The sequence below is a fragment of the Cebidichthys violaceus genome, unplaced genomic scaffold, assembly GCF_023349555.1.
Source record: "Cebidichthys violaceus isolate CVI_PGR_0920_01 unplaced genomic scaffold, fCebVio1.0.p SCAF_12, whole genome shotgun sequence".
Lineage (NCBI taxonomy): Eukaryota > Metazoa > Chordata > Actinopteri > Perciformes > Stichaeidae > Cebidichthys > Cebidichthys violaceus.
Window position 1 is genome coordinate 4,815,614 of NW_027176285.1, and position 25,443 is coordinate 4,841,056.

The 25,443-nt window shown below is 42.9% G+C and overlaps 3 protein-coding genes across 3 annotated transcripts; 1 reads left to right on the plus strand and 2 right to left on the minus strand.

Moving 5' to 3' along the window:
- The first annotated feature begins 15,579 nt into the window (after window positions 1–15,579).
- On the plus strand, window positions 15,580–17,199 carry ppp1r3c2a (protein phosphatase 1 regulatory subunit 3C2, duplicate a). The gene is made up of 3 exons (XM_068705953.1): window positions 15,580–15,680; window positions 15,807–15,888; window positions 15,998–17,199. The coding sequence occupies exons 1-3, from the start codon at window positions 15,650–15,652 to the stop codon at window positions 17,001–17,003; spliced, it is 1,119 nt and encodes a 372-aa protein (XP_068562054.1). The 5' UTR covers window positions 15,580–15,649; the 3' UTR covers window positions 17,004–17,199.
- Window positions 17,200–19,760: 2,561 nt separating this feature from the next.
- Window positions 19,761–21,036, minus strand: LOC137868918 (phospholipase A2-like). Its single transcript, XM_068705954.1, has 4 exons — window positions 20,946–21,036; window positions 20,693–20,840; window positions 20,448–20,581; window positions 19,761–20,244 (listed from the first exon to the last, which is right to left on the minus strand). Exons 1-4 carry the CDS (start codon window positions 20,992–20,994, stop codon window positions 20,126–20,128), a joined length of 450 nt encoding a protein of 149 aa, XP_068562055.1. The 5' UTR covers window positions 20,995–21,036; the 3' UTR covers window positions 19,761–20,125.
- Window positions 21,037–22,462: 1,426 nt separating this feature from the next.
- On the minus strand, window positions 22,463–24,827 carry LOC137868919 (phospholipase A2-like). The gene is made up of 4 exons (XM_068705955.1): window positions 24,764–24,827; window positions 24,502–24,649; window positions 23,789–23,922; window positions 22,463–22,598 (listed from the first exon to the last, which is right to left on the minus strand). Exons 1-4 carry the CDS (start codon window positions 24,810–24,812, stop codon window positions 22,480–22,482), a joined length of 450 nt encoding a protein of 149 aa, XP_068562056.1. The 5' UTR covers window positions 24,813–24,827; the 3' UTR covers window positions 22,463–22,479.
- Between the last annotated feature and the right edge of the window lie 616 nt (window positions 24,828–25,443).

Sequence of the window (25,443 nt, forward strand, 5' to 3'; positions counted from 1 at the left end):
TTTAATTAGGATACTGCATATATCTGTAGCTTATTAGTTTGCCATTTTTGGCAATATGCTCATTGGCTTCCTTCACGAGAGTTACTTGATCAATACAAACCAGTCTTGCATCGAGAGTGCTATCAATCTTCTCATCTTACTCTGTCAAAGAGAGAGAGAGGATGCATATTTCCCAAAATGTGTTTGTGATATAAGAGACCATCTTGTGATGGGGTTACACCATCCAAAAAAAACAATCCAATGGCCCCTTTCCCTTGCACTTTGTACCCCCTACTTCCAGTGCAATTGTTTGGACCACATCCATCTTCGAAGATGGCCTTCATTTTGATCTCCACTACACACCTGTACATGTTTGTGTCCCCATATCATGCCAGGGGCGTAAAGGGGGAGAGGTTGGGGAAATGGCTACTTCCACACTCCCCACCCCTTAACTATGGCGCTTTTGCTTGGACCACGCCCATCTTCAAACCCAGCCTCCATTTTGATCTCAACTACCCACGTGCATCTTGCACAGGAGTTGACAAAATATTTCCACAGACAGTACCCCAAACCTCTTCTGTGCTAATCCCTGCTGCAGTGAATGTCTCCTGAACCACATGAAGAGACTCACAAAGTGAAAACAATACAGCTGTCACGGCTGGTAATAACAACTAAAAATGTTGCCATCGTGACTGCGCAATTTGCATTATATGATGAAGGCCAGGGTGAAAGCATATGACACAAAAGCTAAACTATAGGCTAAAGTTACGATTATTTTGTCAAATATCCATTCCCAAGGATAAGACTAAACTTTCACACAGAGGTTTCAGGCATTTCTCGAGATATTTCATAGTTGGAGTTCCGCTACTCGAGGTGAGGTGGACGTTTGGCAACGAGGTAGCAGAGTCAAAAAGTTTCTACTAAGAGTTGAACACCACTTTGTGCTCTGATGTACTTTTTTTTACATCAGAGTTAATGAAGTATCAACATTGTCCTTTCCAATCTGCGATTTGCCTTCCTTGTCAATGCACTGTTGGCCAAAGCCAGACAGAGAGGTGATTATGACTCGTCCCTTGAAGGCAGGAAGTGCAGGTGGCCACGGTTAATATTCCTGAATTGGGCAGGTATAAAGACGGGCACAAAAAAGTTTTATATTGAAGATAAAAACACTATACCTCCAGGTGGGGAACAAGTTATTTCTCACTTTAACAAGATCCAATATTCAGAATTCTAACTATCTAACGTCTAACCTCAACATTCTAAATCATGCATTTATTTATTTTCATGGGCAGTGCTTTTATGATACAGATCATTCGTGATTGTTAATTTAACAACAACTCAGACTTTAATATCACCAATCTTAATTAACTAGATATTATATTTTCATTAAATCATAAGTGTAATATATCAGCATCATCACCACTTTCTTGATTTTATTCTAAAGGGCAGGCAAGAGTGCAATTACATTTCCTCCCCACTCATCCACAGAATAAATTACCTGTCTATTATCAAACTAAAGGAGCCTATATATGACTGGAATTCTCCTCCTGAGATGTGATCCTCGGATGATTTAAAGTCCATTTGGGAACCCTGGAAGTGCGCAATAATTCCACGGGTTTCCAGAATTATTATGATTTTGTTTAGATATAAAGAGGAAACGAGAGAGGGACGGGGGTAAAGAACGAGGGCACGGAGAATAAAAGGGGTGAGATCAAACAGCATCACAGGGAATGAGGAGGTAGATGGGAGAATTTTGAATACAGTCCTGCCTACCTGCGTGGCTAATTCCCTCTCATGTCTCTTTTCAGCCGAGAGCAGCTCCAATCCGACTGTGTCTTTTCAAGGCGGAGGGTGACTTACTCGCACTGACGTGGCGAGCGGTAGAATCAGATATATTAGCTCAACTGATTGCATTACGGCTGAGAACATACTTTTTACCCAACTGCTTTCTGCAGCATCCTTCCTTTCCTACCCGAGGTTATGTTACATGCACGGCATGCATTATAGGAAATAAGCTGTCCCAAATTATCTCCCGCCCCAAGGTCAACGTACTGTGCCATGCGTCCGCAAAATGGGTTGAAAACGAGCAATATAGCACTGGACACTTTTGCTCTCCTCCTGGAGCTTGGCGAGGATTACAATCCATTATTTACGCACAGTCGTTTCTCTCATGCAATAGATACTGTATATAAATACTGTATATACGTTTCCACCGCTGCATCGTGGTACAGCAGCCGCGGAGCCTGATACAAATGCACTGGAGACTGTGTGTATTCTATGTTCCATACTACCTTGCTAGCGTGTATGAGGTGTGCTCGGGGCATAACTTGCTACATGCATAATGTATTAATGTTTTTGGTTTTGCTAAATTAATATTTTCTGTTAGGCCCAGCAAGAACAAGAACATCTATAGGTCATTAACAGGAGTAAAAAAAAATAAAGAAAAACAGAACGCTTTAAATTTCTGAGAATAAAACTAATATGTTTGCTAGGTGCCAAAATACAGCCTTCAGTGCAGTGAGTGCCTGGCAGAGGCCCTCTAGTCCAGTTGTTGTTAACGTTCCCAAAAGCATACATCATTCGCTGATATATTCTGTCCAAGGTTACAGAAGTTGCTTGCGTTTGTGAAAAGTATTTCATGAGGTTGATTGAGCCGAAAGCCAAAGCCACAAAAACGCACCTGTGGGCCACACCGGCCACCGTGGGTGTGCTGTTCATTAATGAAGAAGAAGGTGCAGCGCCGGTGTGTTTGCTGTGCCAATGTGTCGTGCATGGGTCTCAATGATGCAGATGAGAAAAGGAGGCCCGTGTTAATCGCCATGACTGATGCTCCACTGCCATCGAGTGGAGCCGCGGGAGGACTGCAACGCAACGTGTGCACATGGGGACCAGCTTTTGACTTTAGCTGAAACAAGTGGATTCTGGGTAAATCAGGCGTAAACATGTTGTTCACACTAATTTGTGTGTGCGGGTGATTATTAGATCTGACGAGATAAAAGATTGGAAGCATTGGAAGTTGGAACTCTGATGTTGCGATCCCACTTACAAACAAACAAATAAATATGTATACACATCTGAAATCAGATATTTGTGTAAGAAGTTATCTGCCCTTTCCCTTTCTTCATATAACTTCCATCAACATTCTTTTGGATTTAATAGGTGAAAGCCTTAAAGGTTGGTAACTTACACCTGGATTCACCTGACCGGTCCATTTCCTCCCCAGCTGTGGAAGTACACCCGATAGAAAACCCTCAGTACTCACAGCTGTTAGGCAAAATGGTCCGGCAGTCTGTAAATTAGGACACATCTGGTTGGAATATCGCTGACCTCTGACAATGCATTGAAATTCTCAAGATGAACAACTCTTGCTGTTTAACTATCTACTGTTAGAATTTGTCCTAATGTCAGTAATCAACTGGGGAAGGTTCAAGGTAATATCTATTAGTTAAATGCGAACCTTATTCGCCTGAAATGTATGAAATATTATATGTAAAGGCCGTTTCATCAAAAAAGAATTCCCCATACTCTGATAGTTTCATTCCTATCTATATTCTGAAGGTTTTTATTTTCATATTTGATAAGTGCTAATATGTAAACAGATATCTGATTGTTGTGGGTGTCTCCCCACTGAACGCACTCTTCTCATCATCTTTCCAATGGTGTTTGAATGCTCTTTTTTTTGCACCCTCCATTGATTTGAATGTATTGTAAAAGATGAAAATCAATTTAGCTGCTTTTCTAAAAGAGGAAAACCAGTTCAGAGCGGCAGCAGATCCACAGGTGTCCAAGTGGCATCTTAGGACGGCGACAAGCAAAAGGTCACCCCGACACACAACTCATCAAACGCCGAACCAGACGAACAGCAGCTCAAGACCATGCTGGCTTTCAATTCCCTCAGATAATAACAAGGCCACTTGGGTACAGTAAGTGAGCACATAATCCCAGCTCTATTTATTGAATTTCACAGCTCACATAAACTACAAAAAGAACATTACCACCCCCACAATGAACATCCCCTACTCTCTGCTGTCACTCGGTGATGGTAAACTGGTTGTTTACTTTGTGAAATTGAGAAATTAAATAGACATTAAGTGACAGTGAGAGGTTAAGAGGAAGCAGCACATCAGAGCCCAAAAAGTCCCAAAAAACACAAAAAAACATATCCACATTGTCATTATTTATTGCTGTACTTGTGTGGACGGTTTGTGAAAGCATGTCAAAACAAGTTCTCCAGTACTTCGTAGTGTATATCTGAGGCCTCAAATACTATCCCAGGAAAATATGTTGGCATTATGTTGGCATTATGTTGGCATTATGTTGGCATTATGCGTTTCTGTAGTCTACAGATTCGCTGAATTACGACGTTTTTGCATTCGGTCAGAGCAAGTTCGGTAGCATATCGGAGCGACCGTTGAACGTCATGTTGTACGATGATGAGTGCAACAGGCAAGAAAGTCCACGAAGGGCAGGTTGGTCAAAAACACGAAAACCAGAAGTAAACGTTGACTTTTCGCTTGTTTCATGTTACACAACGTAAGACAGTCCACTAAGGTTGTTACGTATATTTATTTTTTTATTTGAATTCAAACCATGATGTTGTGCGAGGATGCGTTGCACAAAGTTTACCATGTGGCATTTTTACAAATGAGACACGAGGCTGATATGAAACATACTTATTAAACATATGTTATTGTTACATTTAACTTATCTCGTGGTTTGAAGAAACTTACAGTGCAAAGACTTTTTTTCTGCATGCCATAAAGGCGACTTCATGGTCCCCCCGGAAGGTAACCAAAAATAGTGTTCTAGGACATATGCTACCTGTTCTGACAAATCCCAGCACCTGTTGCGATGCGCTGATAGAAAGCAGAGGATGTGGCATCAGCAAAAATAAATCCATTTCCAGGCTTGTGTCAAAGTAGGAGGCGAGTGTTGGTGGTAGAATGGTGCAGGCAACTTTTTGTTGAAAAGTTGGACCTTAAGCACCGAGCATAATTTTCAATGGCATTGATGAAAAGAAAGGGTGCATCCCTTCAAGGCCACGGTAGACTCTTCCTTTTAATGATAACGTATGTTCAGTATGCTCCATCGTCTCGGGATCTGGAGCGTGACAGTCATGTCATTTCTCTCGGGTGTCAGTTTCTCACGTCTTTCCAATCTCCAGGCTTAGCTGGAGGTGACACTTTTTAGATGAGGAAGAAAAAGGTAAAGTGCACAGGAACCGAGTGATACTTTTGAAAGAGCGTGCGCCTAGACAAATCCGGTCCAGAGTGTGCGTATGTAGCATCAGAATAGAAGCTATTATCGCTTGGGAAAAGGGGCAATCCTGACGACTTCCCTTTTCTTGCACTAGCCAAATATATGTGCTGTAGAATTACAGACAGGAAAATGTACTTTCTCTCCTGAAAAGTTTTTTTTTCATTTATCTCACTGTATTTTACTGAATAAACGTCAACGTGATTGTACGGCATTAAGGCATGTTGGAACGTCGCTGTTTTCAGTCCTGAACAAGAGAGAGGGTGTAATGATGCAATACATTATCCATCAAGCATACATGTACTTGCTTACTCCCCGTGGGACTTATCATTTCATGCAGCGCATTTGCACGTCTTCGCTGTTCCACTTATGCAATGCGTGGCATATATGAGAATATATGAGTAGATGGGACAACGGTAAAAAAAGATTGCATAATAACACCAAGGGTTCCATAGAAACTCATCATTGTCATGTGTTTCTGGGCTACATTTGTGTCTCCAGGGACATCTCATGTGTCTTATATTTAATTTGTAGTCTTCTGTGTCTTCAGAGGGTTCATGTCGTATCAGTTTTGGTTTAATCATTGTTTCCTTCTAAAATACATATATGTAACAAAGTGTTTTATGGAGGACGCAGCTGTCAGACGTTACTTTTGTCTTCTTTCCTTTTTCTGCTCCGCTGACTTTTTATTTTTTTTTATACATGCACATAATATTTCAATTGTTATGGATCTTCCCCAACAGTGACAGCATTCTGACTTGTGTCAAAAAAATATTGCATTTTGGCTGCTATTTCAAACACGGTGAGCTGTCTGCTCGTCTCGGTGCGAGAGAAGAGCTCCTGGTGGAAGGTCACAGACAACATAAGATGGACCGGGCTTTTTTTTTTTTTTCTCCTCACATTTCAGATATATTTGATCCGAACAAATTGATTCTCGCCAAACGCAGACGGGTTGCACTGGCGTGAGATTTCCATATTGTATTCTGCCTCCAAAAAAAGAACTCGACAATGTCTGTTAACCTTGCCGTTGCTGATGCATTACCCTTTGTTACCCTTACTGTATGCAATGCTTGATGTTCAGTGGCGGATGACACCTTCATTAAAAGATAGGCCGCCGTAGCAGATGGGGTCTGGCCGCGACATGAGGATGATAGAAGAGCTGGACGGGGAAACTAGTGTACCAGATTAATGGGGACGAGCAGCTTGGCTCCCTGGCCCTGCTATCGCATCCACGCTTGTGACTTCCAAGACAGCAGAGTTAGACCCGGGTGTCCCAGCTGCTGCCTCCACCCATGTTTAGGACCTGCTGAGTTTACTTCTACTCAGATCCCCACGATGTCGGCTGCAAAGGGAATGTAATATTCAAGATTTTGATTTCCACTAAGGGTAAAGAAAAAGGCCACTTGTCTATTGTGCAATAGTGCAAATCTCACTGGTTAATCTTGATTTCTCCGGACGTCGTTCAGCTGAAAATGATGTGCTGACATTCACTTTTTCGTTCAATCTGCTGAACGTAACATGATTCTTCCTGTCATGTTTTAATGAGTACCACCACGGCTTTACATTTTTATGACATAGTAATCGTAGATTCCCGAACCCCTAGGGAAGACATTGGTTACATTAATGTCACTATGATGTGCAAATCAGCTTCCAAAGGTGTAAAACTTGCTCATCCAAAAGCAATGGTGGAAGAAGTACTCGTGTATTCCACTCAAAGGGGAGTTACGCCTGATGTTTTAGCATTCGGTCAGAGCAGGTGACGTTGTATATCGAGCAACCGTTGAAAGTTAAGTGGTATTATAACGAGTATAATAAGCGAGAAAGTAGGAGCGGGTGGGTCGAGCAAACAGAAGAAACCAAAAGTAAATGTTGACTTTATGTTTAGTACGTGACATTGCTAAGCTTCTTCCGTAACATTATATAACGTAAGAAAATCCGCTAAAAGTGGTCATTTATTCAAGTTAGTTCCTTTGTTAAGTTTGTTCAGTTAGGTTTGGACAACAAACGTGAAAAAACATTATTGTTTGTGTTAGAAAAGTATTTCAGAACGCAGTCTGTTCCCGCACAGCGTTCATAGCCACACCTACGGAAATGAACGAGCAGTGATTTGTAGATATCCCACGTGATCATGAACAATGAAGTAAAATGACATCACGGGAAAATGCACAAAAAATAATTCGCTTTTTTCATGAGGCATCATACGAATCGTTGTATGAGGATATGTTGCAGGAAATTAACCGGCGTGGAATTATGCATTTCTTAGGGAACTACAGACATTTTCAAAATCAATGTGTGTTATTTCTATGGATTAAACATTCCACAAATGTTACTAAACGTTAACAACTCTCTCCCTAATCCATAAGTTTGAGTGCTAAAACGCAACCGTTCATTGTCTGTTGAGCAGCTCCACACCTTATGCTTGATGACATCAGAAGTTTGAGACTTACTCATGTTCACACATATTGTTTGGACTTTTTTAGGTCATGGATGTAACATATTTGGAAATCTTAATGTTGTTGGTGTTACACTTTTTATGCAAAAGTGTTAATAACATGGTAAAAATGCTCAAGTAAAAGTCCTTTCAAAACCTTGCTGAAGTTAAAGTACAACAGTACTGTTGCAGCATATTTTTAGTGCCGGAAATATTGACTTATATAAAAAAAGTGAAAAGCAAAATATATCTCTCTGAATTGCAATGAAGTATACTGTAAAGTTGCATAAAATGAAAATATTTAATTTGAAGTACCTCAGAATTGTACTTAAGTACATTGCTTGAGTAAATGTACTTAGTTACTATCCAACACTGTCTGAAACAAACACACTAGTCACTTCAGGAGAAGAAGAAGTTCAATAAAGGTTTTTGGCTCCAGATCCAACTGCACGATGAATTGCTTCAATTAATCCCAAGCTTTTTGGCAGTTGCGTTGAATTGTGGGTATTGTAGGTGCCACGTCTTTGACAGAGGAGCAGCAGATGTATTTATTTTCTACACTGTCTAATACGTTTACTACTCTACCATCTATGTTCCCAATCCAAAGTACATACAATCCAACTCTGCATTGCTGAAGGGATTTAAGATAATTTTGCAACATCCATATATAAGTTAACATTAATGATCAAAGATGAAACCCCCAAATGTGCGTCATATCTTTTCCTTGAATTACACCTATTCATGTTTAGAGACTTTAAGATGAGAGACACACAGCCCTTGTCCTGTTACATAAACTCTGCAGGTTGCCTGCCCCTCACAGTGGAGAGGAGTCCTCCCTTCTCCTCCCACAGGGTGGTGCTACACCCTCGTCCCTTCTGGCTGTATGGAGAGTCAGCACAAATGATGATGGAGGTCCTGCAGGGTGGTAATGGGGTTACACTGTGCAATTTCCTGCTCTAGCCCTGCAAGCTTACATCAGCCTTCCTCTTCGTTCCTCTTAAAAGCGGAATCCTAATCGTTCTGCCAGCAGAAATGCAGTTTGGGCTTTGAAGATGTTATTTCCCCCCCCCCCCCCCCCAAAAGAAATAAAGTTTTGGCTTTGAAGATACTATTATAATAGCTCTTTATTTATTTATTTCCCCAGAATGGACTTCTTAAAAAGTGTCTGAGGCGTTTCGGATTTGAGAATGGAAACTTCAAAAGTGTTTAAGCAGAATATCGGCCAAGTGGTGCATTTATATTTCGAGAAACAAATTCTATGAAGTATAGAAATATGCTATGTATCAATAAATGCCTTTACTATAATGATTTCAATTGTGAAAATTATTCTGCATTCATAAATAGATAGCCATCAAATAAATGAAACCACAATCAAACTATCAATTTGGCCTTTTTCATTATTTCACTTTCTATCAATTAATTAATTAATAGAAATAGAACAAACAAGAAAACCTTTCATCGATCAAGATCCACGACAACGTTCTGTAGTCTCAGTTTAACCCAACAGCATGTAATGTATGACGAGTGTTGGGCCAAAGAACAGCAAGGAAGCTTGATCGGCATTAAATATGGTCATGAAATCAATTCAATCAATGTTTGATTTTCATATAAATTTAAATTACTCTTAAGAGACACGATCAGAGGACATTGGCCCAGTCTTTCCCATCACGAGCGCTTTCTCTTTCTCTTCCTCTTTTTTATTTCACTTTCCATATCTCTCTGTCTTTCTTTGAAACCCTTCCCTGGGTAATTCCTCTAATAACATTCATAAGTATTTTACAATTTACTGTAAGTCCAGTTGCGAGAGGTATTGTAGATTTAGCGCAGAGGGGAAAAAAAAGAGAAAGTGAAATCTAAATGATTTGTTGCTGCACACATGCGGCTCACATCTGCATGTATAGACTCCCACAACACTCCTCCATCTGCGCTGCTTTACGTCTAATTTAGCACGAGACGTTGCATGCCAGTAACAATCATAAGGCGCAAACCGCTGTTTAGACATTGAGCAAAGTTGTTGGTTGTACTCACATTACGTAACAGTTTGTTATTTTAGTGCTTGCGGGTCGGTTTGGTTTATAAAGGAACACCCATATTAGTGGTGATGTTTTGACAAGCTGTGTAATTGAGCTGTTAGGAGAGCAACTTTTCTCATTCATGTCGAGGCTTGAAGGGCACAATGTGTTAGTCCTCAAGCACATAGTTTAACACAGTGCTGACGACATTAAACACACGAGGACTGAAGCAAAGAAGACGGCCATGAACGCATCGTTGTGGGTGTTGTTTTATATATTTAACTTTATATACTTATGGGTAGTTTGGGAATTTCCCAGTGGGGATTGATAAAGTCTTAGTAATACTATCAAAATTCATTTCTTGATTATAATGTTTGTATTATTAGTCCATAGAGACTAGGCTTTGGAACCTCCTGCCTCCTGCAAGCTGCTGAGGTGCCCAGGAGCAAAGCAACCCCCCCTCCCAGCCAAACTGCTCCCTGGGGCCACTGCCTCTAATACTAGGATTAGAGTTAAATGCAGAGGCTAAATTTCACTGTGTGCTCAATCAGAAAAGCTGCAGCTGATTCAGAACGCTGCAGCTCGAGTCCTCACTAAGACCAAGAAAGTGGATCACATCACTCCAGTTCTGAGGTCTTTGCACTGGCTTCCTGTCCAACAAAGAATTGACTTTAAAATCCTGCTGTTGGTTTATAAAGCACTGAATGGTTTAGGGCCAAAATACATCTCTGATCTGCTGCTACCTTATGAAGCATCCCGACCCCTTAGGTGGTCTGGGACCGGTCTACTTTCTGTTCCCAGAGTCAGAACTAAACATGGAGAAGCAGCGTTCAGTTCTTCTGCACCACATATCTGGAACAAAGTCCCAGAAAGCTGCAGGTCTGCTGAGACCCTCAGCTCCTTTAAATCCAGACTGAAGACTTTCTTCAATTTCCTGCATTTTACTACTGTATTTTATTTTCTCACACTGCACTGCAGCTATTATTCTGTTTTTAGCTTTTTAGTGTTTTAATGACTGTTTTTAATGTTTCAATGAATGTTCTTAATTGTTTTTAAATCTCCTTTTCTTTTGCATTATGTTTTGATGCTTTTAATGGTTTTAAGTGAAGCACTTTGAATTGCCTTGTTGTTGAAATGTGCTATACAAATAAACTTGCCTTGCCTTGCTGTACAATGTGTGACTTTTACATTTACAATGCAAGCTTTCAAACAAATGTAGCGGAATAAAAAGTACAATATCTACCACTGTAACGCAGTGGAGTAGAAGTATTAAGTAGCAGGAAATGGAAATATTGAAGTTGTTGGGTAAATGTACTTAGATGCATTTCAACACTGGTGGATGGTGATAATACAGTGAGCTCCCCAGTGAAAGTTAGACTAGATGATTCACCTGTATGATGGAAGTCTGTCCATATGTCTTTCCCTCTTTCTCTCTGTCTTTCCAAATCTTTTTCCCTCCGTCTGTCTGTCTGTCTTTCTTTCTTAAACGAACATACACAGACTAAAGAGCCCCACTCCAATAACGGCATAATTTTTGCATCCTTTGATTTTTGTGGCCCGTTTGTTTCGTCACCAGGATAAACAGCTCACCTTTCACCCTGTTGTATCAGAGCAAACGGCTCAGCTCAGCTAACATGTACTCCTGACGTGTTACGGAGACATCAGTGGCCATTAGTGACAGGAGGAGTGTTCATGGAGGCGAACTGTAACGTGTGCTGCGGTGAATTCACAACAACAAACAACAAATACAAATGTCCTCTTTAAATCCATCTGAGCCCGTAGTGACGCATGTGCCACAAGAGGAAATCCAGACAATGCACGCAGACAGACAGACAGACAGAACCTATAAACTGAGATTAATGATGCCTGCCGTATGACTCTATGTGAGCTCATTGAACATCTGCATGCGGCAGACATCAGCCAATTGGTATGCATCATGACTTTCTCAATGACTCGAGGGAGAAAGCTGCTGGGAGAAGTCATTCTGGATCAATGTATTTCATTGCGTGTTCTACTGGATTCATGGTGTGTTCATGTGAGGTAAAAAAAAAACAAAAAACATAGACAGTTAGAGAACACAGACAGGACGCAGACCACCACCTGTGTAGCACTGATGAATGAGTACTGAACCGTGCCTGAATGATGAATACATATGCCCATATATAGCAGCATATAAAGCTGCGCCTTTTCTTTTTAACAATGACGATGATAATGGAATGACTTCTCAAGACGAGTGGCTAGATATACATGTACTGAAGTGGAAAAAGAAAGTGTCTGTTTGGTACTCCAGTACCAGCACTTCTTACACACCGCACACAAGTAACGTGCGGTTAATATGATACGAGGCCACAGTGTGGAATATATTATCTAAATGCGCAGCATAAAGCTCAGGGAGATGTTGTGCAACAGATGAATTCTTCGTATTTATGAGATCAAATGAGACAGAATTTAACACAATTTCTCAAGCAGCTTTCAATGAAGCTATATATAAATTTAATGGAGATCTTTCCAAGACGACACTTACTTTTTCATTCTCTGATTAAATTGGTTTGTAACCAACCCTAAAAAACACAGTGAATCTAATCATTTGACCCAGTATAGGCTATGGTGCCTTAAAGAAACTGTTCACACGGCAATTTTGAATACTGGCGTGGCAAAACAGGACCTAAACTGATAAGTAGGGCACATTCTGAAATGGGCCTGTAAAAATAAACGGGGGGGGGGGATAAAGCGCTTTTGTGGACGCACAGCTTGTGGGGGGAATAGGCCATTTTCATATAATGCTTAACATTTACAGTATAAAAGTGCGAAAATGGTTTCGGCTGAAATTTCATCGTTGCTATAAAAATTCATACGCCAGGCACAGAGCCAATCCTGTAAATCATGCATGTACCGTTTCACCAAACCTTCAGAAAACAGGAAACGGTTTTCACGTTAACCTTTAAATTCACGGCCCCAAAACATTCAATAAAGCACCGTGAACCGCTTTTTTTTTTTACATTTGTGCCATATTTTGGTGTGTATTAAAGGATTCACTGGCGTCATCATGATTTATCCCTTTAACATCTGTGTCATCATGGGAGAAGACACGCTGCATGTTATTCAATTGTCTTGACAACAGGAACTGAATGGAATGTTCTACTACCAGGACAAGCTGGACAGAACAATAAAGTGTAAGCTTTAGTGTAAGTGCTTTGTAAGTTTCAAGCACTACAAATACAAAAACATTGGTTATGGTGAATACATGCGTGACTTGCATGAATAAATAGATACAAAAATAGCATGAGGTAGTGAAATGGAGATTAAACAGTAAGGCCAGCGGTTCAAAGAGGGACGCAGGGCGTGATTGTTGAATGTTACACGCATCGGGTACACGCTCCTGCAGATTCCTGCTCTACAACATCAGGAGGATTCACCCCTTCATCACTGACGGCGCAGGTTCTCATCCAGGTTCTTGTCATCTCCTGCCTGGACTACTGCAACTCTCTACTCGTGACTCAGGCCATCAGACCTCTGGAGCTTGTCCAGAAAGCCGCAGCTCGCCTGGTGTTCAATCGCCCCAAGTTCTCCCACACAACTTCCTTTCTCCGTTCTCTACACTGGCTACCTGTAAGAGCTCATCCAGTTTAAGACTCTGGTGCTAGCCTACAGGGCAGTGAAAGGAACAGCTCCTTTCTATCTCCAGGCCATGGTCAAGCCTTACACCCCCGCCCGACCACTTCGCTCTGCTGCCTCGGGGCGATCGGTCGCCCCGTCGGTCAGAGGTCCTGGCAGCCGATCGACCCGGTCACGGCTGTTTTCTGTCCTGGCCCCACAATGGTGGAATGAACTCCCCACTGATGTCAGGACAGCAGAGTCGCTGCCCATCTTTCATGAAAACTCACCTCTTCAAGAAGTACTACCCTGAGCCTTCCATTCAACACTTAGTGTATTCGTATTGGTTTGCTGCACTTATTGTATTTGTTTGTTTCTGCACTGTACTTTTGCTCTGGTTTGTGCTCTGCTTCATGCTCTTAGATGCTTGTGCAAACAAGGAGATGCACTTATGACTTCTGGTGACTAGTAGTTCTCTTGGTCACCTATGTGTAACCTATACACTTATTGTAAGTCGCTTTGGATAAAAGCGTCTGCTAAATGAGTGTAATGTAATGTTGAATGTGTTGCTCAATCAAAATGTCCTGAACACATTTATCAAAACAAACTTTTCCAGTTGGAACAGCCAAACGGCAAAAAACAGGGTGGGCCTCGGTTTCTGGACGGAGCCCCAAACCTCTTTATAAGAACCTGATCTCTATGTTGTCATCTGATGTCATGAATGAACCAGTTATTGAAAACAGCCTTGGGCAGCTCCAAGAAATTCTTTAAAGTCTCTCTCAGTCACCTACTGAACTCTGTTCAACATTGGAATGTTCTATTTCGCTGCCCAGGGTGCGGCATGGTGAAAACTCCCTGACTGGTCTTAACACAAGCTTATGTTTACTAATTTAGATATTGACTTCGTTTTTGTACAATTTAGAAAAGTGCAGAGTGCAGAAGTGTACACTCTCACTTTAATACATACAGCTGTGTGCGCCAGCTCGGTGTGCGTCACTAGCTCTGTGTGCGGCGCCAGCTCTGTGTGCGGTGCCAGCTCTGTGCAGCCAAACTGCAGGTCACTGTGCAACGCTTAATATTTTACTAATTGATGTTTCTTCTGAACAGAAACTGTCAGTCCTGCTGTGTGTTTTGTTCTTTTAGCATTTAGCTCTATTAGCCCTATTAGCTGTTAGCTCTGGAAGCCAAACAGACCGTAGGACTCTGGCGTGCAAATCAAGAGTGGAACAATTTGTAATCTGTCCTCAAGCATACAGTCATAAATGAGCCCAAAAATAGTTCAGTATACAAGATTAGTCACGGACAGACACCAAGACACACTCATGCATGCACACACACGGCCGAAAACCCAATTTCCTAGAAAATATGTATTTTTGGCCCAATACAAACACATTCACATAACACATGAGTAGTATCAAACATATGGAAATAAACCACAAGGCCTGTGAGGGTTACTAATATCACAATTACTTCTACACATTACATCATAACAATAGCATCTTTAAATGTTATCAGCACCATAGTAGGACATTCCTTCAAACAGAGGGGTGAAGCTGGTTATTGTCTTGTGTTGTTGTCTTATGTTAAGTATTTCTGATCAGCTTTGATTAATGTGATCAAGGAGTAAATTAAGATTCTGGGAAATACACTTATTTAATCCAAAATGTCAGTTTCAATATAATAATGTTAGCTTTCTTGCTGAGAGTCTGATGAGAGCATTGTTACCACCCTCTGTCCATTCATGCATTACAGTGTTTGATTGACACATGGTTCATCCAATCGCCTGCCAAGTACAGTGCCTGCCCTTACCCAAACGGCTTCTCAGATGGGTCTGTGTAAATCATCTGGCAGGTCAGGTTACTTCCCTCTCGGGTTTAATTTCAACTAATTTCACATGATTAATGGGGGGGGGGAATGTATTCATTTCAAATTTTAGAACTTGGGTATTGGATATACTTTTCACAGTATTCTGTGATCATAAATGGTTATGTTTTTATGGTTTTTCAATCTCTCAGGAGGCTTTTGCACACAGTAAAGGCATGTAAAAAGTGTATGTCCCAAAGAATGTGCTCGTGCGTCACAGTGTTACACTCTATGATTTATCTTCTTTATCTACTTGTAGAAAAAGACAAAAGTTGAAGTGGATTACAAAGGCAGAATTCCATGAAAAGAAGGCTCCTAGGCTCTGCCTTTAATGCAGTGATTTGTTTGGGGGCAGGACATAAACAAAGGAGCTGCACTCCATTGGCTAAACTCTACCAATATGTTAATGTGTTGTCAAAGAAGGTTCAGCCTCATTTCAAAACCCAGCACATAAGCTTCAGAGCGAGAGAGAGAGAGAAGAACCACGGCCGTCTCTTCCTTTGACATTGATCTGATGAAACACATGACAAACACATTTCCAGCCTGTAAGTACATTTTACTTTGGAACGTCACCTTTTTTTTTACATTTGTATTGTTTGCATTGTATTTGTATTGTTGTTTAATTCAGTGAGAACTTGTATTTATTCATAAATCTTCATTTCTGCTCATAGATGGTTCACAATTAGCTGCAGCCCTCTGGCAAAGACGACAGACTTATAGTAACATCTCCAGCCTGAACATGAGTTGTACAAGGTGAGCTACTGTGCTTTTAACTGAACTCCTTTTACTGCAATTACACATGTGCAACATATACTCGTGACAATAGATCTCGTTTTAATCCCTGTCATGTCTTCCTCCTCAGAGTCCTCCATGCCTTTGGGAGTCACCGCCAGCATGCCACGACGCCCGTCGATCTCGCCTTGTGCCTGAGCCTCAGCCAGCGTCAACCTCTCTACCAGCTGCTGTCCATGTCCCCTCTGAAGCCCGCACCGCGTCGCCATCAGCCGACCGGCCTTCACCCTCCGCACCCCTCCTCTTCCTCCATCTACTCTTCCTCAACGCTGCCCTCCTCCCCAGAGCCCCGGAGCTGCTTCCGCAGAGATGCCGGCGGCGGTCCGAGCAAGAAGCGCGTGGTCTTCGCCGACGCCAAGGGATTGGCTCTCACCGCCGTGCGGCTGTTTATCCCCGAGCCCTCTACCACCGCTTCTACGCTCGCCACGAGACCCTCCCTCGCCAAACTGCAAAGCCACCAGTGGACCTCAGACAAACTGCAGCGCCACAGGCTGCGGCTGGGTTTCCCCCAGCCGACGCTCGCCTCTCAAGCCTCGCAGGCCTCCCTCGCACGCCAGCGAGACGCGTGCGTGCAGTTGGAGAGCTGCAAGGTTTCGGAGCACTCCGTGAGGGGCAAAGTGCGCATCAACCATGTCAGCGTTGATAAGGCCGTGCATGTGAGGGTGACTTTCGACTCCTGGCGGAGCTACCATGACATTCCCTGCACGTTCCTGCAGCAGCAGCGCTTTGGGGGTTCTGATGTGGACCTTTTTGCCTTTGACTTAAGCTTGCCAAAGAACATAGATCCAACGGAGCAAGTGGAGTTCTGCGTGGCCTTCAGGCCTGGAAACGGCGCGACGCCACTCTGGGACGACAACAGGGGGCAGAACTACAGGGTGTGCGTGGAGACAGGAGGAGCGAATGGTCATCAAGGCAACGCCTACCGTTGTCACCCCACACTGTCACAACATCGGCCACCGTTGTGGCCTTTGCACGTGTCCCCCAGCATGCAGAACTCTGCCGATCCGCAGCACCTACAGAGGAGTTTATCAAACAGAGTCGGCGCTGAGTGGAAAACATCGTGTTCGCCCAAGTGAAATTAAACCCTCTGAACAGAACTTTGAGAACAATAATGTGACTATGTAAATTAACACCTATTTAAGAAAGCGTAAGGGCTCTCAGGGCTGTGTGGGCTTTCTGAAGCCTCCAGTGTTGGATGGTCTGAAGCTCTACCCTGCCGAAATGTGAACGATACATGCTGAATGTTGTGATTAAATCCATTTTTTTAAAGAAGCTTTTCTTTCTCTTTTCTTCCCTCTGCAGAAGTTAAATCCCAATCATTTAACACATGTCATTATATAGAAATGCAGCTTAAAGTTTACAATGTGTTTATTTTTTTTTTGTGTGTGTGCATTGTAGCGTGAGCCCCGATTAAGATACAGGGGGGAGGGAAAGCAAAAACACGACACCAAAACACGTACATCGGTACACAAAGAGAGGTGATTTTATTGCGAGAACCTTTTAAACTTACAGCTGCTAACCCAATTGTTCAACTAAATCAGCGGATGTACTTTCACACTGACGTTGTTTCTCTTGGTTCAGATTCCCAGTGTTCCTTTTCATGTAGGCATGTCATGCATACCGGAGGGAATAAGTCAACAAAGTAAAATAACTCCTAGACACTCCCCTACCTGCTGTGAAAGGCGCAACAACACGTTGGGAATTGTTACTCCTTGCACTGTTCTTGATGGCAAGTAACCTTGGCAGCATTGGCGCCAGCATGCGCTTTGTACAATGGATAATGGTCGAGCCTGTGTTTATACACGCAAAGGGTGGAGTCATCATTAGATGATGTGGCAGCTGAAGTGAGAAAGTATCTCCGTCTGCTTCAGACTCCGACTTAGTCACCTCTCTGTCGGACTTGTTTCTTTGTCCCTCATGTTCTTTTCTCACAGGCGAGTGTCCTCACAGGCGAGTGTCCTCCCAGGGCGGAGACTGTAATGTCGCACATGTAGCAGGTTTACCCACGGTGTACCCTGAAGTGATCATTTATTCATGAGGCCGGTGTCAGGCGATAGATCCCTCTCCCTTACCCACATCCAAGGAATGATAAGCTAGACAGTGCTCTAGCACCAGACATGACATCATGCACAACTAAACTCATCTACTTCTACTTTTTCATTTAACTACAACCTGTCCTCATCCAACGGTTCGTTTGATACTCCATACAGTCTTTTCAAAATAAACTCCCGTCTTCGCAGGAAACAACTGAGTTAGGTTTAGGCAACAAAACGACTGGTAAAATACTCGTGGATCGTGGAAGCGGTGTTCCTTAAGTACAGTAAATCATTCTTGTTTTACACGCGGGAGGAACGGTGGTCTCCTCGGTGTAAAACCAGGTTCTTCTTGACCCATCCACCATTTAGCATACCATAATCTCAAGTGTAATTATGCACCATTCGCAAGTTCGGCACTGATGATTTGAATTATGTAAGACAGAGGCAAGATCTGTGCCAGCTCCTTTCTGTGATTCTAATGTGGGAAGGACTTAATTACATAATAACCCTAAATCATTCGGTCTCAAGAGAGTACAGAGGATTTAATCACGCTAAAAAAAAGGGCAAAGGTGGAAGTAGCATGGTGTTAATGTCCTACTGCAAAAAAAAGTTTTGTATTGGCCCATTTCAACCGCTGCTAACAGCTAACTGCTAACAGGGCCGCCATCAGAAAGCCCTCATGTGTGCTGTATTGTATTTTATAATTCGCTACACTGTGATAATAGTCAACTCATCGTCCTGTGCAAACACTGTTTGGGCATCAAGGTGCAAGTTACGCTCATCGTTTTGAACGTGGCTCCGCACACGTCTACCAACAGCAAATGACATGAGACATGAGAAAGACATGCACATACTTGCATAAGGTATTAGGTTTGAGAAGGGCTTTCAAGGGGTCCAGTATCTATTTAGGTTTTTTGCAGTTGTTGTTTCTCTCATGTTATCTTTAAGCCAGCAGCAGCCACAGCTGGCTCCCTGCCAGCAGCCATTGCTACCAGCTGCTGGTGCTTACACAGTGCTGGTGCTTAGTGCTGTCTGCACAACAGCCTGAAGACCGATCCAGTGGGCTGCAGCTGGGATCACAAAGAGCAAAGTGAGGGAGAGAACAGCAGCGGCTAGCTGACAACAAGACACTAACGCTGCAGTGGCCGGATTTGTTTTTAATTCTGTGGCCAAGTGATCTAAAAAAGCAACCAGAATCTCACCTGCAAGCATCAGTTGTGTGTAGCAGCTGAAGAGAAGTGGGTTTATAGAAATAACCAGTGCTGCCAGCACTACAAAAGCAGCTGGAAATGGACTTGTGTTGCTGTTTCCAAAAGTGGCTCCTGGTGGCTGTTGGCAGAATTAATACATGGTTTAGAGAGACCTTTCCTGAGGTCACAAGAGTAGCCACTGCATGGTTCTTCTGCACACTGTAAGCCTACATGCAATATAACATTTGAACATTCGTCAGGCAAGAGGACCGGCTCAGTAAGTGTTGAGAGGGTGGGATTTTTAAGAATCTGTCAAATAGGTTTTCAGACAATAGTGAAATGATGATCTTTATTATTTTTGAGTAATGCGTGTTATTTTTTTCAATCTATGGTAAATGAATTACAAATGAACTACATGTGTTGTGTTCTAGATATTCAAAGTTTGTAAGCTTTCAAAGTAAAGTAAATAAAAAAGGCCACTATCAACAAGTCTCCGCACAAATAAATGACAATAATAGTGGTATTACAAACTGTTAACTTTCTGACTGACATATAATAAAAAGAAAATTATATAAAATCCTCATTCACACGCACAAGAACACAGGAGTGAAACAACAATCTTTTATTTCTTATTCCTAAGCCAATTATTTAATTTTAAAGTGCAAAAATGACATAAAATATTTTAGACTTTTACAGAAAGCATACCAGGACAGCTAACACGGACAACACATAAAAGTCTATGCTGCTGTTTTCATTCTGAAAACTAGCAAAGAAATAGGAAGACTGTGGTGCCCTCTGTGGTTAAAACAGCACATCAGGTATTTCAGCACAAGGAGGGAATGATGGATGGTTCTAATCAACAGTGTCCCATTAATATGCATGTGTGAATGGGTGCATGTTGATATTCCTAATAAGCCAAAGATTATAATAAATTATAAAAAAAATGATCCGTCACTTTATCTGCAGCTGTCTTTACTGACAGCGGTCGCTGGGCAGGTGCTCGTGCTCGGGGTTCCAAGGGGATCTGCTAAAACACTCGGCGGCCTTCCTGTCACACTCACAGATGAACATCTCACACACGTTGTTGTTGTCTGAGGAAGATATAGCAGAGAGAGAGAGAGAGAGAGAGAGAGAGAGAGAGACTCTGTGACTACCAAAATGCTGACATTCCTAGAAATTTAAGAAAGTGCCGATAATTTCGGTTTGATTATAACCTGAGGACAGTCCCTTTGTCTCTTGAGCAAGTTACTACAATGAAGGGAGCGGGAGAGTCCCTTTGTCTCTTTGTACTCACTGCCACAGGTGATCTTCTTGTTTGTCTCGTCACAGCTGTAGCTGTACAGCTCGGTGTAAGGATTGTCGAGGATGGGCCAGCACTCGGGGTGCTGCATGGCGGTATCGTAGCAATGGTCATGCACTTGGCAGCACCTACAGGTAAATTAAAGTCAAAGTCAAAGTCAAACAAGACAGATTTTAATCAAACTGGACAAGGTAAATTATCTTTTTTTGGTGTATGAAGCAAAGTGAGTGGAGCATGACCTATCCAGATCATCCACGGGTGTGCCGGAGCCTCCCATTCCGCAGTAGCAGCCGTAGTCGGCGTAGTCGAGGGTAGGCCAGCTGTCGGGCATCAGGCACAGGATCATCCTTCTGAACTGGTTCAGAGCCTTGTAGTCCAACGAGTGGGCTGAAGCACGACAAGTAGGCACCAGTCAGAACTCTCATTTACACTCCACTAGAAGACGCATCTATTCAAAGCCACCGTGCGTGTGAATTGTCGAGTTGTACTCACCAACAGAGAGGCCCGCAGCCAAGAGAAGCAGAGCCTGGAGGGTATTCATCCTGTATGTCAGGAGGGTCAACTCAAGTAGCTCTCACTCTAATGCGAGGCCCCTCTTTTTATATCAAGAGCGAGACCTTGGGAGCTGCCCACGTCAGCTGTTCTTATTACACAGGGTTGCACGTCTGACAACAAACACAAACCAGCATGTGTGAAAGCAGGAAACACTTCCCACGATTTAGGGATCTAAGTGTGTGTGGGGGGTGGTTTTCTTACTTCAATAAGCAGAATTGAATGGTTGATGAATAAACCAGATGTGTAATAACGTCTGCTAAAAAAAAAAAATGGCCGTAATACAGTCTCCACTTGCATTTCATGTGTTTTTAATTAATTGTAAATATAACACGCCAGGTTGAACGGGCCCATGCGCCCTCCTCTTTGTTTACCTTTTTTTTTTTTAACGCCTCCGGGCTTCCCCATGATGACCCTATGTTAAATGTCACAACGCTATGAATTGTGCGTGAGTCTCTCAAGCAAAGTCTGATGGAAAAAAGCTTCTGGACACTGTGTGTAATGGGCTCAAAATGTCTGCTGGAGAGCCCTCAAGAACTTAAAAATGACTGAGGGATGACCCCTAAGCTTTCGAACTTTGCGGGAACACGTCTCAAAGTCCAGGAGTGCGTGTGTGTGTGTGTGTAGACGTTGGGATTGATGAATGTCTTTCATGTGGAGGCGAGCACGGTTGGCATTCAGCTGCAGCAGAGAGAGGTGTGGGGACGGCTCATGTGAGCAATACCAGGTGATTTTATTGGCACGGCTGGTGGTCCATTGACTAATTACATTCCTATGAAAGCAGCAGTGTGCTGGACCACCAGAAGCGTGGTGGTCATTCGTGCAAATAAAACGAACTCCAGCGGCAGCACTATATTGTTATTGTCCTTGTCAAAAGTGTAGCAATGTTGCCATGTATGAAGGGGGAAATGGTCATCAGGCAGACAGCAATTTATTGAATTGCTCATCATCATCATCATGCAGTAGTATTTCAATTGGTTTGCTTCAACTTGCTGTAGATGGGTTTTTTTTCATAATGATGTAATACTCTCCTGCTACTGCAGAGATAAACATGAGGGCAAATACAGCCTGTAAGTTCCGCCATATGTTCAGAGACATGGAAACTCCCAGACTCAGAGTGTTCAAAGGCATGTGTGCTGCACAGTAGCTGTGGAGGAGGAAGTGTCAGAGTTCCCAGAACATCTGTGAAATCACAAGAGCGCCCTCTGTGGTAACTTGAGTTCAGACCATGCCCTTTAATAACAGTAAACAGGAAGTGAGGCAAAATGAGAGAGGTCGAGCAAACTCTGTTTATTGACAGGATGGCTTCGCCATTTAGAACACAACAGGACTAATTCAGCACACAAGAGGGAATGGTTGATGGTTACATGTCTAATACACCAAGGATCCTCAGTAAATTCATCTGTCACTTGTGAAAACTAACAAGATTTTGTGCCGAAGCATGGATTCCTATTGTGATACAGTTGTCTGGTCTTTACCGACAGCGGTTGCTGGGCAGGTGCTCGTGCTCAGGGATCCAAGGTGATCTGGCAAAACACTCGGCAGCCTTCCTGTCACACTCGCAGATGAACATCTCACACTTGTCGTTATTGTCTGGGGGGGGGGGGGGGGGGGGGGGATAAAGCAGAGAGAGACTCTGTGATTACCAAAAGACCGACAATCATTCCTATAGATTAGAGAAACTGAGGGGCGAGCTCACAAAGAATGGACTGATAGCACCGTGAATTGCGCATCACGTGCGACCGCTATCCACCTCGTCGAAAAGTACGATTCACAAGAGACATTGCGCAGATGACAATGCATCACTAAAACGCCCGAGAAGATTTTGCAGTTATCCATTATCCAAGTATAAATGTTGCCTTTATGCCAAGAAAAGAAAAAGAAAAAGAGGCCGACGAGGTGCAGAGGCATTCGTCAAAACTTAAGCCAACTAATTTAAACGGGACAGAGAGGATCCGTAGTTGAGAGCTAATATCCCGGTCTGTCAGTGGTGTACCTTCAGACTGTAAAAGAAGATGGCATCACGATGCCTTCGCCTGGCTACAATCACTGCGGCCATGATCACTGGAAAGTCTGGGCGTGACAACCCTTATGAATGCGCTTCAGTTACCGCCAACTCTTTCACTATAAGAAGCGGGTAATCTACAGATGGGCCTGGATGTGCTCATAATTTCACTGTAACTGCATGTGGCTACTCCCATTGATCTTTGAGAATTGGGCCGTTTTGCAATGAGGCTCATTTGCATAGAATAGAATAGAAACGTATGTACATATTACCTCGTTTATAGACGTGCAAATAGCACAGGAGCACTGGAATTACATGGCTTCTTTTAAAAAGGATAACATTTAGAATTGTTGATGGTTTACTGACTTCAGAGCGGTTGAAATGATTTTTGCAAGACTCCAGACAAAAACAAAAATAGTCTGGAGTCTTGCAGACCAGCTGCTATAATCAAACAACAAAGAGATCTGTATCTGAATATAGGGATCATCAACGATCGGTAATTAGTATCGGCGGCAAAAGAACGTCATCAGGGATCTCGAGAAGTTATATTTGCTCCCTTTTTTCTTTTGTGCTGACCCGATCTGTGTTACTATCCGAACCGTGAGTTTTATGATTCACGAGTTATTTCTCATCATCATTTGTGTATTTCACCCCCTCAGACAACAACTAAAAGTAAAAGCCATGAAATGGAAACAATGTGACTGCAGGTTCCATGAGCAAATGAACAAGTTACTACAATGAAGGGAGCGGGAGAGTCCCTTTGTCTCTTTGTACTCACTGCCACAGGTGATCTTCTTGTTTGTCTTGTCACAGTTGTAGCTGTACAGCTCGGTGTAAGGATTGTCGAAGATGGGCCAGCACTCGGAGTGCTGCAAGGCGGAATCGTAGCAATGGTCATGCACTTGGCAGCACCTACAGGTAAAAAAAAAAATGAAAAAAGTGTCAAACAAGTTCAATTTCAACACGTTCTCATTCCAACTCGTCTCACGCCTACGCTTGGTCAGACCACTTTCTAACACACTGGGTAACCCAGCGCACGGTCGCAGCCAACACGTGGTTAACGCTGTGAATTCAAACAAAAAACACTTGCTTAGGTTTAGACAACAAAACCACTTAGATAGGTTTAGGAAAAACATCACGGTTGGCCTTAAATGGATTACTGTAGGTAAACTGAATTAAACATACCAAAGTAACACAAGAACAGAAAACCGTTCTCCTGTTTGAAAGTCCTGGGTTTGTTTAAATGTTTCTTTCTTTTTACTACGTCATCACACACCAACGAAGCGTTTTCTCTGAGCATCTAGCAATGAAGCTGATGGGTTTACATTGTAGTTACTTGAAAGCCCAGTGCGTCTCATACAGACGCTAAAGGGCGCCTTGTGCGTTGGTATTTGACGCATCGGGAATGACAACGGGCTGTACATTTTGAACCAGACTAAAAAAAGTTTTCTTCTTTTTTTGAAGTATGAAGCAAAGTGAGTGGAGCATGACCTATCCAGATCATCCACGGGTGTGCCGGAGCCTCCCTTTCCGCAGTAGCAGCCGTAGTCGGTGTAGTCGAGGGTAGGCCAGCTGTCGGGCATCAGGCACAGGATCATCCTTCTGAACTGGTTCAGAGCCTTGAAGTCCAACGAGTGGGCTGAAGCACGACAAGCAGGCACCAGTCAGAACTCTCATTTACACTCCACTAGAAGACGCATCTATTATTCACAATGCGTGCAGATGAAGAGCTTTTTTGTCAAGTTGTACTCACCAACAGAGAGGCCCGCAGCCAAGAGAAGCAGAGCCTGGAGGGTATTCATCCTGTATGTCAGGAGGGTCAAGTCAAGTAGCTCTCACTCTCATGTGAGGCCCCTCTTTATACATACGTATATGTAGTATGGGACCTTTGGACCTTCCCCCTGTCAGCTGCTCATGCTACTTAATGTATGGACTCTGAGATTCACACACAAACCAGCATATGTGAAAGCAAGTAGGAATTCTCACGCTCCCTGAATGGTGAAGTATGACGTTAAATGTCTCTGAGCCAGAGTGGTTGCACCTTGTGGTTGGGGATCCATGTGTGTGTGTGTGCATGTGTGTGTGTGTGTGTGTGTGTGTGTGTGTGTGTGTGTGTGTGTGTGTGGGGGGGGGGGGGGGGGGGGGGGGGGGGGGGGGGGGGGGGGGGGTACATCAAGGAATGAATAATAAATCAATAACAGTGGCTATTTTTTTCTGCATTGAGTCCATTTTTCTGATTATACGTTCATACTTATGCTTCCGTAGCATTTTCAATGCAAGACTAATGGAGTACTTTTACAGCATTGGTATTAGTACCTTTACTTAAGTAAAGGATCTGAATACTTCCCACATCACTGTAACATACGATGTCTGTTCTTTACCTTGTCAGGACAGCGTGTAATACCCCCCCCCCCCATCCCCCCGCACGTCCAA

What these genes read in the sequence shown, in the direction of transcription:
- ppp1r3c2a (XM_068705953.1), top strand. Translation starts at nt 15,650, where the DNA reads ATGAAACACATGACAAACACATTTCCAGCCT. An exon ending in GACAAACACATTTCCAGCCT is followed by an intron (nt 15,681 to 15,806) that starts GTAAGTACATTT and finishes TTCTGCTCATAG; the next exon opens with ATGGTTCACAATTAGCTGCA. An exon ending in CTGAACATGAGTTGTACAAG is followed by an intron (nt 15,889 to 15,997) that starts GTGAGCTACTGT and finishes CTTCCTCCTCAG; the next exon opens with AGTCCTCCATGCCTTTGGGA.
- LOC137868919 (XM_068705955.1), bottom strand. Translation starts at nt 24,812, where the DNA reads ATGAATACCCTCCAGGCTCTGCTTCTCTTGGCTGCGGGCCTCTCTGTT. An exon ending in GGCTGCGGGCCTCTCTGTTG is followed by an intron (nt 24,650 to 24,763) that starts GTGAGTACAACT and finishes GTCGTGCTTCAG; the next exon opens with CCCACTCGTTGGACTTCAAG. An exon ending in CAAGAAGATCACCTGTGGCA is followed by an intron (nt 22,599 to 23,788) that starts GTGAGTACAAAG and finishes CCCCCCCCCCAG; the next exon opens with ACAATAACGACAAGTGTGAG.
- LOC137868918 (XM_068705954.1), bottom strand. Translation starts at nt 20,994, where the DNA reads ATGAATACCCTCCAGGCTCTGCTTCTCTTGGCTGCGGGCCTCTCTGTT. An exon ending in CCCGTGGATGATCTGGATAG is followed by an intron (nt 20,582 to 20,692) that starts GTCATGCTCCAC and finishes ATTTACCTGTAG; the next exon opens with GTGCTGCCAAGTGCATGACC. An exon ending in CAAGAAGATCACCTGTGGCA is followed by an intron (nt 20,245 to 20,447) that starts GTGAGTACAAAG and finishes TATCTTCCTCAG; the next exon opens with ACAACAACAACGTGTGTGAG.